The sequence below is a fragment of the Cinclus cinclus genome, chromosome 14 (assembly GCF_963662255.1).
Source record: "Cinclus cinclus chromosome 14, bCinCin1.1, whole genome shotgun sequence".
NCBI classification, from domain to species: Eukaryota; Metazoa; Chordata; class Aves; order Passeriformes; family Cinclidae; genus Cinclus; species Cinclus cinclus.
In genome coordinates, this window is record NC_085059.1 from 14,503,409 (window position 1) to 14,516,732 (window position 13,324).

Genomic DNA, 13,324 nt, shown 5'->3' on the forward strand with positions numbered 1-13,324 from the left:
TGTTGTCAATGCTGAGCATGCTGCAGAAATGAGAGGCCTTCATGGGAAACACTCCCATAGCAATCCACAGGTCCTGAGACCATTACAAAAATTAGAAGGAGAAAACATTTATTAGGTCTAGCTATAAAATGTAATCCAGATTTATAGCTGATGTTATCTAGTGCTCTAAAGAGCTTGGCTCTGCTGTTTGGCCAGTCTTTAGCCTTGATCCTTCCCAGGTTGCTCTACACAAGAAACAAAATAATTTCATTTTGTGTGTTTTATAGGCTGCTGTGTTCAAACATCACCATGACTTGTTTCACTGCAGTATAAATGTTTCCTAATCTTCTTAGCCATGAGAGAGGAAGATGACAACAGGGTGCTTTACCTTCAAAGTGTTGACATATTGATGCTTTAATCCTGGACAAAAGCTACAAGTCAGGTTCTCAAAGCAACACTTGCCCCAAGCAATTTGTGTAGGTTGCAAAAAACTGTTTCTCACCTCCAGGAACACAAAATCCTTATGGAACTGCATGACACCCCTAGCACGCTTGTACCTTGTGCCTGCTCTCCACCTGTTCTTCCTATCTGCTCCTGTGTCTCAGAGGAAAAACTGTCCCAGAGTCCTCTGCCCTTAAGAGTTTCCCTCTGTTACAGCAACGAGAAACGCAGCTGAGCCTGTGTAAACACCTGACGTGGCACAGCTAAACTTCAGGAAAGCTCAGCCTCAAAAATGAGACAGCAAAAAACTCCCTGCTCGGTTTTCTGCTCAGCGTGTGCCGATGAGGAAGGAAGGTTCTGCTTCCGAGGCATGAACAGCGTTCGCACTGGGCGGGAGGAGGAGGGAAGCGATCATGGGACCGGGCTGAGTCACAGCGTCTGTCCCGGCATGTCTGGAGGATCCTGCACCTCTCCAGAAGCCTCTGGAAGGAGCGCGTGTGATCGCAGTGTGTGGATGGGGCACCTGGTGCAGTCCGGAGAGCTGCGAATGGTCCCTCCATCACCACACCGTGTCCTGCCAGAGCCGGGGGAAACAGGGGCCAAACCCTCCCCTCCTCACCAGGAGTGCTGGGACACTGATGGGAACCTCAGGCTGGGGCAATGATCTGGGGGAAAGTTTCCTCTGGAAAATCCTCATCAGTCTCTGCTGTAGTTTGCAAAAAAGGAAAAGATTGGACATTTCCCTTCCTCCACCTCATCTTCTTCCCCCCCTCCAGGGCTTTACTGCAAACATAAGACGTTTGGACAGAAGGAATATTTCTGGTGATTGTGCCCTCAGAACAAAAACCTCACCAAATATTTTTAAACATTTCTCAGCAGAAGTGGGTGTAGAGAGAAAGCAGAGCACTGAAGGGATGCTAATTGCTCCTTTTTAAGCCTTTCCTCTCTAACCTGAATTTTTAAACTCCAACAGCTTTTTTTTCCTGTTCCCTTTACTGCTCCTTTGCTACATCCATCTGTGAAGCTGGTTGCTCAGCACCTGGGGCCAACAAGCCACTTTTTGGGCAGGGATTGCTGTGCTGCTGTTGGAATTCCAAAAGAATTATAAGAAAATATCCACAGAGCCACTGCTTCGTATGCCAAAATTCAGATCCACTAATAAACAGAAGGAGAAAGTTCTCAAGTGGATCTGGGAATACAGCACAACTCCTCACATGGCTTCTCCAGGGGCTGAGGAACCGGCCAGAGGAAAACCCCAGGACTGGAGGTAACGGGGAGGGCGAGGTCTGAGCTGGAGCAGGGCTCGCTGGGAGGAAATCCCCGACCTCGAGGAGGAGGAGGAGGAGGAGATTCACTGAGTCACCCCTGTCCCGTGATCGGTGAGGTAAGCCAACAAAAGACCGGTGAAAGCCTGTTCGCCTTATGTTTTGTAAAAGTTCATGATGTCACACCCAGAAGGCTGAGCGTGACTCAGCATGTCCCACCAGGGCAGCTGGATTAAAGTGGACACAGAGGAAAACTCAGATTTCTGATTTTATTTTAGCGCATTTTTTGATAATTATAAATGCATCAATCAATTAGCCTGGAGACAGAACTGACATGAAAAGACACAGGAACTTGAGGACAACCCCTGTGCCTCAAACACCCCTCAAACACAGGCAGGGATGGAGAAGGGAATAGGAATTGGAGCTGTCTGGGACAGCAGTAACTTGGAACCTAAGGAATGAATGTGCTGGAGCTGGGTCTTAAAATACCAATCTCTGGCTTTATAGACAAGACAAAAGTGGTCCTTGGGGTCCTCAGAAACAGGACATGACATGAACATCCTGGAGGTGCTGCTTGGTGAGGCAGATCCAACACTGGCAGTGTCATGTACTGCATGTCCTGCTTCTGCTGGTGCCACCTCTGATTTTATGGAGAAAAAACATAATCCAACAATGTCAAGTCATCAGCTTTCACAGACATTTTCAGACATAAGGATACACACAGCAAACAGGCAAAAGGGAAGGTGAATGCAGTATGGCTTTGCTGCCTGTCCAAACCTTTCAATATTTCCTGCTGTAAAAGCTGCTGAATCATTTCTTACACAGCATCATCCATGCTTCCACTTGAGTCTGGTGGCGTTTAAACTTTAACCCACTGCTTCATAGTGGAAATATTAGCCACGTCATACCTAGAAATTGAATTTTCTAGAAAACATTTTATCTTAAAAGGGGCAAACTTTTCCACTGTAAATACTGTTTTCCTGGAAAGGGTCTCAATTTCAACATTGCCGTGCATATGCCCAAAATGTGTCTACATGAAAGGCCAAGCATTTTAACATATATACTTTAGGTCAAGAAATACACTGCCTTCACATTGTGGAAATTAAAATTTATGTTTCTTTTGATTACAGAAGATAATAAATCATGACACAGTTTCTCTTAAGTTCTTAATATCTTAAACTAAGAAATACAGCACCAAGAGTCAGAGTGGTCAGGCCCTTAGGTGAGAGGAAATTAACACCAACAAGGAACCTAATAATCATTGATCCATCATTATTTAATTATGTTTGGACAGGACAGACGGTGTGTTCTGCCAGCTGAACCCTCCTGCGGCCGGATTAAGAGGTCTGTCAACTGTGTCTGATTTGCAAAAAAATACTGCTGCCAACCAGCTTGGAAAGGCCACGGCACATCCTCCTTAATGTCAGTTGTGTTTACACCAGTGTCTTTATTTTTAGTCGCCCCCCCTTCCGAAACAGGGGGTCAGGGAAGCGTTAGGTATTCCTGCCACGCTCGGCTCGCGAACCGCTCCGGCGGGCGCTGCACGAGCGGGGCTGGAGCGTGGCTCCCACCTCTGCTCCCCGGCCGAGCCGGCTCCGAGTGCCGCGATGGACGGGACAGGCGGGACCGGGATGGCCAAGCGCCGTGCTGGCACGTAGTCCGGGGGGTGCTGGTGGCCGCTGCCGAGCGGGGACGGGACCAGCGCAGCCCAGCGCTGCCCCTGGTGTGGTGTTTCCCCACCCGTGTGTCTCGGGGGCCACGCAGAACGCACCCATGTCGCACCCACTCCCCGCCGGTGCTTTGGAGACCGCAACAACCCCGCGCCCCTAAACGCTCCTGGCACGGCCCCGGGACGCAAACCCGGGGCAGGGAGCAGATACGGGAATTTGCACGTATCCACAGGTTCTCCCGGCCGCAGGAAAACGTGCCTTGACCGTTTTCCGTTCGCGCTGGATGGGGACGGACCAGAACCAGAACCGGAACCCGAACCGGCCCCGGGGGCGGAGCCTAGCCTGGGGAGGGGGCGTGGCCTGAGCAGGGGCGCGATAAAAGCGCGGCCGCCGGAGCTGCCGCTGCTGTGCGCTCCGCCTCGTGTCTGTGTAAGTGTCTCGGCTCCCGGCCGCAATTCCTGCTGCGCCACAGCCATGGCGGCGCTGACGGTGAAAGCCTACCTGCTGGGCAAGGAGGAGACGGCCCGCGAGATCCGCCGCTTCTCCCTGCCGCCGCCAGCCCGCTACCGGGCTATCTACGACCGCGTCGCCGAGCTCTTCCAGGGCCTGCTGCGGGCCGGGCCGCCGCCCGCCTTCCGCATGCACTACAAGGGTGAGCGGGGCCGGGGTGCGCTGCGGGCCGGGCCCTGGAGGCTGTCCGGGGGGGTGGCAGGTCTCGGGGCTCGGTGTTCTGGGTACCCCGTGACAGCCGACCGGGCCCTGATCCTGCACTTTGCCCTTCCCAGATGAGGACGGGGACCTGATCGCTTTTTCTACCGACGAGGAGTTGGAGTTGGCGATGCCCTACGTGCGGGATGGCGTGTTCCGTGTTTATATTAAAGGTACGGCGGCGCGGCTCCGGAGGGCACGGCGGGTCTCGGCTGAGCGCTTCTGGCACCGCTCCCAAAGCGGGAGAAGCCAGCCCTGGCCCTTCCCCGTGTCCTCAAGGGCCTGGTGCGGCCTCTGCGGGGGGAGGTTAAATAAAGGGTGGTGTAATATGACAGCATGAATCTGTGGTGGAATAAACAAACCACAGGTTTCCTTCTGGCCCTATCAGCTGGCCCAGTGCGAGGCTCTATTGTCATTCTCGTTCCCTGGATACACTAAGGTAGCAGTGGTATCTTAAATATTCGCAACAATGTGTTAGCCTTAGTTCCACTTCCCCGGTGCATAGTTGCTCCCTAGTCTCTTGTGTTCAGGTAGATGACCTCAAAGCTTTATCTGCAGTACATCTAGCGAGCCACACCTGTTGTTCCCATTCCCATGTTATGTTTCCTGGCATCTGCCTTCCTGACTCCTTCTCCAGAAACATTTTGTTCTTGTAGTGTTTGGGAAGGTAGTATAAGAAACTAGATGATACAGTGCAGTACTAATCTAAAGCATGCCAGGAGATATTTAGGATAAGGCATGCTTGGTTTCAGGAGAAGGTATCTTTGCAAAACCTCTCTGTACATGGTTTAAGGTCTCTTACATGAGCCTGGCTTAGGTTTGACAGCAGTATAAAAATAAACTGACCTAATAAGTCAGCACTGCTCTGATGGGCTGTTTGTGCTTCCTCCTCTGCCTGAGTTCCAGCCTGCAAATAGGAACCTGTTCTTGATGCACAGTTTCCTCTCCTTAACAGAGAAAAAGGAGTGCAAGCGGGAGCACCGCTCACAATGCAGCCAGGAGCCTCCCCGCAACATGGTGCACCCCAATGTCATCTGTGATGGCTGTGAGGGACCCGTGGTGGGGACCAGGTTCAAGTGCAGTGTCTGTCCAGACTATGACCTCTGCAGCACCTGTGAGGGGAAGGGCATCCACAAGGAGCACAACATGGTGATGTTCCAAAGCCCACTGCTTAATCCATTCGAGGTGAGCAGAATCTGTGGAAGGGAACTGATCAGTGGGAAGTTCCTCAAATTCAGGTTAGGCGTTTCAGTTACTCAGAACCCGGTGTCATGTGAATGTCACCCTTTACAGTGGCTTCCCCGAGGACGCTGGCTCCGTAAAATGCGCCATGGTGTTCCACCCTTCCCATGGATGCACTGCTGGGGGTATCCCGGGCCCGCAGCTCCCTGCCAGACTGCGGAGCAAGCTGAAGCCAGCGCTGCAGCCCCCAGTGCACCTGCTGCAGAAGGTAAGAGGAGATGCCCTGGCAGACAAGGTGGTGGTGGAACCTCAAACTAGCTGAGGTTCTGCAGCACAGGATAGAGTCTAGGTAGGAAAACAAACAAAGGAACTAATCTAATTTGCTTGAAGTAATTGGCATCTTTCAGCACGAAGTGTGATTGCTTTAAGGTGTGTTGGGGTCCATGCAATCAATGAGGATGCAGATCAAGTATGTGGAACCCAACCAAGCTGAGCTGTTAGGTCATGCATGTCACTATTCTACTCCAGATCTGCCTTTCAGCATGGCTAATGAGCCATAACAATGCTAATGCTGGCTTTCTGTTCCAGAGGTAGCTCAGTTAGTTTTTCTCAGTAGTGCTTTGTTCTGTAATGTATGTGAGTGACAGGAATGAGCACTAAGCTCCTGTGGGGACACACCCTCTGCAGGTGTCCTTTCCCTCTGAGCTTGTGTGTGCTAACAGAAATTGTTTTTCTAGAAGCTTCTACTAACAGCCAGCCTCAGGACCCAAATGTCACCTTCCTAAAGAATGTTGGGGAGAGTGTTGCAGCTTTTCTGAGCCCCCTGGGTAAGTGACCTACAGTTTGTTAATGCTCCCTGAGACTGGCTTACAGGCCTGTGTAACAGGAGCAGCAGTCAGTTGTTGTGACTGGTCTTGGAACTACCTCCTGCCTCTGAAGCCTCAAAGGCTTAATTTACACTTGGATACTAATAATGCTTAGGCTTAGAACAGTCAGTGCCTTTTATTTTAGAGAAAATGAGGAAAGAGTTCATTAATGTGTCAGTGCTGTAACACTAACTTCAAGCCAGTGGTGACTTTGGATTTTGCCTGGTTTATGTGGACATAGACGTAACTTCTACCTTGGCCCTTTAAGTATATGGCTGGTCTTTGTAGAGGAGGATGACTGTTTGGTGCTTAGCTATTCTTTATTAAAGAAGGCTTTGCATTTTAATTCCTGCATGTTACATGGTAAATTGTAGTATGACAGAAACCTTAAGGGTGTAGAGCAGGATTGTTCCATTTAGGATCATTTAGGATTCTGCTTTGGCAAAACCTCTTAAAACTCAGTCCATCTCAAATACTTTTCTAGGTATTGAAGTTGATATTGATGTGGAGCATGGAGGACAGAGAAGCAAAGTGACTCCCACTTCTGCCAACCAAGACAAGACCAATGCTGAGGCAACCAGCACTGTTCCAACCCAGAATGTTCAGACCAAAGCAGACTGGAATAATACAGAGTCTGCTACACAAGTAAACATCATTGCAGAACAGATACAAGACATGGTGGTAGATCCTGTGCCCACACAAATGGAAGATGGCAGCTTCCAGTCCCAGGTACAGGAACTATGACAGTAAACTTACCACACACGGTGGGAGTGAATCTTAAAATGAAATTAGATTAAGTGATATACAGCACCTTTACAGATTTACAGCAAAGGTTGATGGGATTGCTTGTGGATGTAGTTCTTAATATTGAGGCAAATAGGAGTGTGCTTTGTGCCTGGAAAGCACTACAGCACCTGGACCTTTTTCTTCCATTTCAGGAACACAGTGAGTCTAGCAGTTCATCAGGGGGTGAGGAGGACTGGACCCACTTATCGTCCAAAGAAGTGGATCCTTCCACAGGTGAACTGCAGTCTCTGCAAATGCCAGACACAGATGGTCCCAGCTCCCTGGATGTGCCTCGGGATCCTCCCCAGCCAGGACCTACAGGACTGCGAGAAGCTGCTCTGTACCCACATCTTCCCCCAGGTAGGAGTGCGTGTGCAGGTTTTGTAGCCAAGAGCAGCTTTGGCTTGAGAATCGCCAACAAGCAGACTTGTTTTAGAGGTGGTAGAAACCAATGTTCTTTTAAGTCAGAGCTAAACCTGTCCCTGACATGGGCAGGTTTTGCAGCTCTTGTGCCCTGTTAGAGATGATCCTAAGTGCATCACAGGCATCCTAGGTGGTTCCTCTCTTGAATGTGGGCTGCTAAGTCTTAACCAGATATCTGACCTTAGGCTGATAGGCCATTTGAGCAACATGAGATGGGTGCTGTCCTCAATCCTGTCCTTGCTGTGTAGTGATTGAGAGCCTTTTAATGCAGGATGTGGACCAGTACATCCTGTGGCTTTAGGGCAGCACTTCTCTGGTGGGAGCCAGTAACACTATCCAAGGCCTCTCAACTGAGATGAGCAGCACTGAGTCCCACAGCAAGGCCAGCTGAGCCCTGACTAAGCACTTTGCTTAGCTCTGGTTATGTATTGTTTATCTCAAACATCTGCACTCATGGGAGACAAAGAGTGCTAGTAAAGTCATGCATGAAATAGCTGAACTCTGAACTATTCTTTTCACAGAAGCTGACCCTCGCCTCATCGAGTCCCTGTCCCAGATGCTCTCCATGGGCTTCTCTGATGAGGGTGGATGGCTCACTCGTCTCCTGCAGACCAAGAACTGCGACATCGGGGCAGCACTCGATGCCATCCAGTATTCTAAGCAGCCACCTCACTTGTAGTAGTAACAGAAAAAGTACTTTAGTAGCTGAAAGCAGATATCACAGAATGAGTTACTGTGGTTCATCATTCTTCCTACTCTGGGTTTCTGTCTCATGTTCTTAAGTGCTTGTAGAATGGAGGAAAAATAAATACTACTGCATGTGATATGTCTGTGTGAACATTTCAGTATTACAGCTGCATTTTTACAGAAGAGGCTAAAAATCATAAAGCAGCCCAGAACTGCTTTTTTGCACATACTTTACTGTATACTTAGGGCTATACTTAGCAAGAGAAAACCAGTTGCTTTACTGACTGGGGAGCTTCCTTACAGCTCTGGAAGAAAGGGTTGCTATGGGAGGCTTCAACAAAGATATAGTTGGGGGAAAGAGAGCTGGAGTTAGTAAGGAGGAATAAATCACAAACTTGAATTCTACACGCCAGGAATCCCTAAAGCCTGGGAGCTCTCTTCCCCCAGCTGACCTACTTCCATTCCTATTTCTAGCTGCTTAGGTTGCTGAATAACACTGTAACCTGAGAGCAACAGTCCCTTTCCCCCAAACACAACCCTCATGCAAGTAAACAACTTTAACAGTGCAGTTCTCTGTGGCTTTGAAACTACCTTTAGTTCAAAACTGCTTCAGTAAACAACACATAAAATGCATTAAGAGACAAGAACGACATGCCAAAGCTCCTTGAACTTACCAGAGATCATCATCAAACTCATCACCTGTGCAGAAGAGTTGATTGCAAGAAATGTTGCTCAGCTTTGGCCCAGGGTTAGAGTTAAAGGTGTTTGCCCTCCCTGTGGCATCCAAGCAGCACATTCCTGCAGTGGTGTCTGCAGCAGATCCCACCCCTAGCACCTGGCTATGAGCTTTTCTGAGCTCATCCTCAACTGAGCAACTCCTGCTGGGCACTCTCCAAGCCAGATCCTCAGTGCTAGCACCACACTTGTTAAATTCAAAACCTGTACCCTGAGGCAGAGTTCTTCGAGCCTGTCCTGAGCACCTCCAGGCCCCACCAGCAGTGGTGCTGTCCAGTCCCACACCTCCACTGCCCTCCTGTAGTGCCATGGTCACTGCAGCAGCACTAGAGCTGTCAGATAATGAAAGGAATTTTCCCCACTTGGATGGTTTGGTACAAGCAGTTGGAGGCTGTGTGTTTGCAGGCACTACAGACTCAGAGACAGCAGGAGCCACACTGCCTCCAGAACCAGCATCTCCATCCTGTCCATCAGGCACTGCTACAAAGCACTTCTTGCGCTGTAAGAAGGGAGAACTTGGTTATAAATGCAGCATAGAAGCATTAAAGGTGACACTTAGGCAAAGCCAAACCTATCAGAGAGAAACCCCCAACACATTTTTTTTCCCCAGTCATTCATTGGCTTGCTGGAGAAGAGCAGAGAAAGACTCACAAAAATTCAAAATGATGATGATACAAAAGAGGTCAGGAGCATCTTCTATAGCTAAAATACCTCAGTGGTTTTAACTTTTTTGGCCTGACAGATGAGCTGAGAAACTCCACTTTCTTCTGCATGCTCTGGAACATCATGGGAGAGGAAGCACTTAGGGTGTTTCCTGTCCAAGAAAACCATTTAAAAGAGGACAGATTAGATCCACTGTGATTCTTTTCACAGATCACTGGAGAGGTTCATAAAACGCATGGCTCTTTATCCCCAAATACCAAACCCCTGCTCAACTCAGGTCATACACTGCAACCTGCACCTTAGCTCAGATCTCAGAGATGAGCTCCCTCCCACACCTCCAACTCAAGTGCCACCACTCCGGGGCAGGAATTGCAAAAACAAGTTCTCTCTGTACCTTTGTTCTCCCACGGTGTTCTTTCTCTGGGAACAGAACTGTTGCCTTTCCAGAACTGCCTCCTCCTCGTCATCTTCCTGATCCTCACTCTCCTGGTCCAGATATTTACTCCAGCGACTGCCTTCTGTCCTTCCCTCCTACAATACTAGAGAATTACTAAAAACAGCAAAATATGGGGGTTCTCATCTCTGGTGTTGTTACACATGTGCTGAGTGCCTCAAATCATGAATCAGTTCAGGACATCCTCCTGTATCTGTCCTCAGGTTCAGTCTCCAGTGGAACAGTTTCTGTGTACGTCTCCCTCTGTCTCTGCAGGAACCTCTCTGGTTTCATAAACCATTTCAGCTCTCTGAACCACATAAAGGGATCACTGGTTTCACTGGGATTCACTCAGAACAGAATGGGTTTGTATTTACCTCAGCTTTGTAAGGATCTTACCTGCTGGACTGAGCTGCCCTCATGTTGTGCTTGTCTATTTTTGTTGTCATTTACAGAGTCTTCTACACACCTAAAACAGAGGTATAAACTACAATTTATAAAACACACTCCTGTCTGTTGGTTTATAGGCTTCAAATCAACCAGTCATAACACAAGGGATTGAACAGAAAACATGGGTAGGAACACTGGATAGGAGATGTATCAGAAAAAAACCAGACCTATGGAAAAACTTATACCAAATGAATTATTTGCAAGATACATTGCACAAATCCTTGATTAAATCTAGCTAGAGGCTCTAGTTAGAGTCCTCCTTGATGCTATACAGAGTTGCAAGTTTGATCTAAAGCCAGTAATTATGAAATGATAAATTTCAGCTGATCAATGCCATGGATGTAACAGTGTTTGTTTGATACAACAGTTTAAACTCACTCATTTTATCCCATGAAAGCAAGGAAAGGGGAAGTTGTTTCATAATGTTTTGAATTTCACAACTGAGAATAAAAATAGCAACACTTTTTGATAAAGTGAACAATGCGTTTTCTTCCCCAAGCTTAACTGTGAAGCACTGTGTAGACACAACTGAGTTACATAACTACCCTTGACAGATCTCTGAAAATAACTTTGAGTAAAAAGAATGCTGGACCAGTTCAAGACCACTTCAAGACTAGATGATTTAAAAACAGATTCAGAAGTGAAATAAACAGGAAGGTGCTACTCAGCTTTCCAGACCAGCAGGAATTACACTGAAGTGTTTGCACTGAACAAGTCTTTTATCAATAGCTGAAGTGATTACTCAACAGATCCACAGTGTGAACCCTCTAAGTGCCAACAGTTAGGCAGCAACTTCTTCAAACAGATGTTTTCTAAGGATGTAATCTGATGAGGACTGTTATCTGTAAAGGGACATCTCCACCATCAGCTCATCAAACAGTACATAAGAAAAAACAAATTAAAATAAAAAAAATCAAAAACCAACACAACAAACCCACACCCTATTGTGTACATATTAATGACTAAAGGCCTGATGAACATATGCTATTGATCAGCTATAGTTATCTGAAAGAAATCCTTATCAAAATAAACATACAGGGACACTAAACCCCCAACAAAGAGCTTGTTCCTGTGAGGTGAGGCCAAAACCTGCACGGTCAAGGTTTCTCAACAGGCCAGAAAATCTTCCCGGGACATGCTCAGGTTGGCCAACAGGCCCACAGCGTGTGAAGATGCACATGAGCTGCAGCACATCAAAAGCAAGAAGCAGGTAAAGGTTAAACTGTACCAAGATGTCCAACCAAGCACCTCCTCGGCTTCACCCTGCAGCAAGTTCAGCTTCTGGACGTGGCGCCTGCACTCCAGCCCCGAGCCCTGCCCATAAACCTGCACAGAATGCGTGAGGACAAGGCTGAGGGAGCAGCCGGAGGGGCACAGCACGAGGTGAGGCGACAGCCCCGGTGTCACCGAGGCCAGCAAACGCGGCTGAGGGTGCAGGGCGGCCCTCACCTTCTGCACGGCCTGCCGCTGGCCGCACACGCTGCAGCTCCACCGCCCGCTGCGCTTCGCCTACGAGGGCACAGAGCAGTCGGTCAGGGCCCGGAGCCCACTGCCCCCGCTCCGTCCCGTCCCGTCCCGTCCCGTCCCGTCCCCACCTGCTGCCCCTGGAAGCGGCGGCAGCGGCAGCACCTCAGCACCCAGAACCTCTGCGCCATCGCGGTCACGTGACCCCCGCGCCAGCCGCCAGCGCCCCTCGGCGGCGACACCGGGCATGGACACCGGCACCGGACAGTGACACCGGCACCGGGCAGTGACACCGGCACCGGGCAGTGACACCGGGCAGTGACACCGGCATGGACACCGGCACCGGACAGTGACACCGGGCATGGACACCGGCACCGGACAGTGACACCGGCACCGGGCAGTGACACCGGCACCGGGCAGTGACACCGGGCAGTGACACCGGCATGGACACCGGCACCGGACAGTGACACCGGGCATGGACACCGGCACCGGGCATGGACACCGGCACCGGACAGTGACACCGGCACCGGGCAGTGACACCGGGCATGGACACCGGCACCGGACAGTGACACCGGCACCGGGCAGTGACACCGGGCATGGACACCGGCACCGGGCATGGACACCGGGCATGGACACCGGGCATGGACACCGGCACCGGGCAGTGACACCGGGCATGGACACCGGCACCGGGACCCACGGTCGGGCAGCGACACCGGCGCCGGGACGGGCTCTCCCCTCTCCCAAACCCATCAAGTCACGGCCGGAGCGCCCTCCACGGGGGCAGAGCCCGCAGCGGCAGCTCAGCTCTGCAGGCGCGACCTCCGCGATGCTGCTCCAGCAGCACCGGCACCGGACAGGGCTGCACCGAGCTGCGGATGGCTTGGTCTGTGTTATGGAAAAAGTAAGGCTACAGAGCAGTAAGGAAAAAGGGGGAAAGAGGAAGAAAATAATAGGGGAAAAACGAGGAAAAAAAGGGGAAAGAGGGAAAATAAAGGCGGGGAAAGGAAAAAAAAAACGAGGAAAAATGTAGAGGATAAAGGACAAAAGAGAAAAAATACAAGAGAAAATTTAAAAAAATAAACCAAAAAAAGAAAGAAAAAAGGAAGGAAAGCAAAGAGTGAAGTCACACGAAGTCCACTTGTTGGAAAATACACAAAGTTTAAATTTATGTTAACTTTAGTCGGGGTTTCATTCACCTTTGCCTTGGGGGAAAGGAATTTTAAATCTTTTTTTCAAAGAACTGTTTCATCACTCAAGGCATGATGACCCTTACATGCCAGCAGAATGGGAGTAGCATAGAGGATACACAAAAGATAACGACCACTAACGACCATCAACTCCAAGCATCAGCCCTGGCATGGTCAGCGAAGAGAACCAAGGAATGCGGACCACATTAGCATGGGAGGTGAAGAAATCCTTAACCAATAAGAAACCAAACACTAAGAACTGTGTAACTTGGGACCAATGAACATTGAACCAATGAATTTCTATGGATTTTGATTGTGTAAGTATCTGAAAAATCTAGTAAAGAGCATTGTGTCATGGAATCATTTTCTCTGCACGCCCAGGCTA

The 13,324-nt window shown here is 49.4% G+C and overlaps 2 protein-coding genes and 1 long non-coding RNA gene across 4 annotated transcripts; 2 read left to right on the forward strand and 1 right to left on the reverse strand.

Annotated features, from left to right (window-relative positions):
• Nucleotides 1–3,761: 3,761 nt before the first annotated feature.
• Nucleotides 3,762–8,144, forward strand: SQSTM1 (sequestosome 1). 2 transcript variants are annotated; one of them, XM_062502121.1, is made up of 8 exons: nucleotides 3,762–4,007; nucleotides 4,141–4,236; nucleotides 5,019–5,248; nucleotides 5,357–5,513; nucleotides 5,983–6,072; nucleotides 6,596–6,840; nucleotides 7,050–7,257; nucleotides 7,842–8,144. In XM_062502121.1, exons 1-8 carry the CDS (start codon nucleotides 3,830–3,832, stop codon nucleotides 7,997–7,999), a joined length of 1,362 nt encoding a protein of 453 aa, XP_062358105.1. In that variant the 5' UTR covers nucleotides 3,762–3,829; the 3' UTR covers nucleotides 8,000–8,144. The 2 variants fall into 2 exon arrangements, with proteins under 2 accessions (XP_062358105.1, XP_062358106.1); XM_062502122.1 differs by lacking the exon at nucleotides 5,983–6,072.
• A 126-nt stretch (nucleotides 8,145–8,270) lies between these two features.
• Nucleotides 8,271–12,048, reverse strand: MRNIP (MRN complex interacting protein). Its single transcript, XM_062502129.1, has 7 exons — nucleotides 11,884–12,048; nucleotides 11,738–11,797; nucleotides 11,517–11,614; nucleotides 10,238–10,307; nucleotides 9,800–9,936; nucleotides 9,454–9,556; nucleotides 8,271–9,241 (listed from the first exon to the last, which is right to left on the reverse strand). The coding sequence occupies exons 1-7, from the start codon at nucleotides 11,941–11,943 to the stop codon at nucleotides 8,678–8,680; spliced, it is 1,092 nt and encodes a 363-aa protein (XP_062358113.1). The 5' UTR covers nucleotides 11,944–12,048; the 3' UTR covers nucleotides 8,271–8,677.
• A 199-nt stretch (nucleotides 12,049–12,247) lies between these two features.
• On the forward strand, nucleotides 12,248–13,283 carry LOC134049836 (uncharacterized). The gene is made up of 2 exons (XR_009933631.1): nucleotides 12,248–12,653; nucleotides 13,010–13,283. It is a non-coding gene; the product is annotated as an uncharacterized LOC134049836 (long non-coding RNA).
• The last annotated feature ends 41 nt before the right edge of the window (nucleotides 13,284–13,324 follow it).

Excerpts from the sequence above, each read along its gene's own strand:
- MRNIP (XM_062502129.1), bottom strand. The coding sequence starts at position 11,943 with ATGGCGCAGAGGTTCTGGGTGCTGAGGTGCTGCCGCTGCCGCCGCTTC. Across the intron at positions 11,798-11,883 it reads GCCGCTTCCAGGGGCAGCAG|GCGAAGCGCAGCGGGCGGTG; the intron begins GTGGGGACGGGA and ends GTGCCCTCGTAG. Across the intron at positions 9,937-10,237 it reads AGGGCAGCTCAGTCCAGCAG|GAGGGAAGGACAGAAGGCAG; the intron begins GTAAGATCCTTA and ends CTAGTATTGTAG.
- SQSTM1 (XM_062502121.1), top strand. The coding sequence starts at position 3,830 with ATGGCGGCGCTGACGGTGAAAGCCTACCTGCTGGGCAAGGAGGAGACG. Across the intron at positions 5,249-5,356 it reads CACTGCTTAATCCATTCGAG|TGGCTTCCCCGAGGACGCTG; the intron begins GTGAGCAGAATC and ends CACCCTTTACAG. Across the intron at positions 5,514-5,982 it reads CAGTGCACCTGCTGCAGAAG|AAGCTTCTACTAACAGCCAG; the intron begins GTAAGAGGAGAT and ends TTGTTTTTCTAG.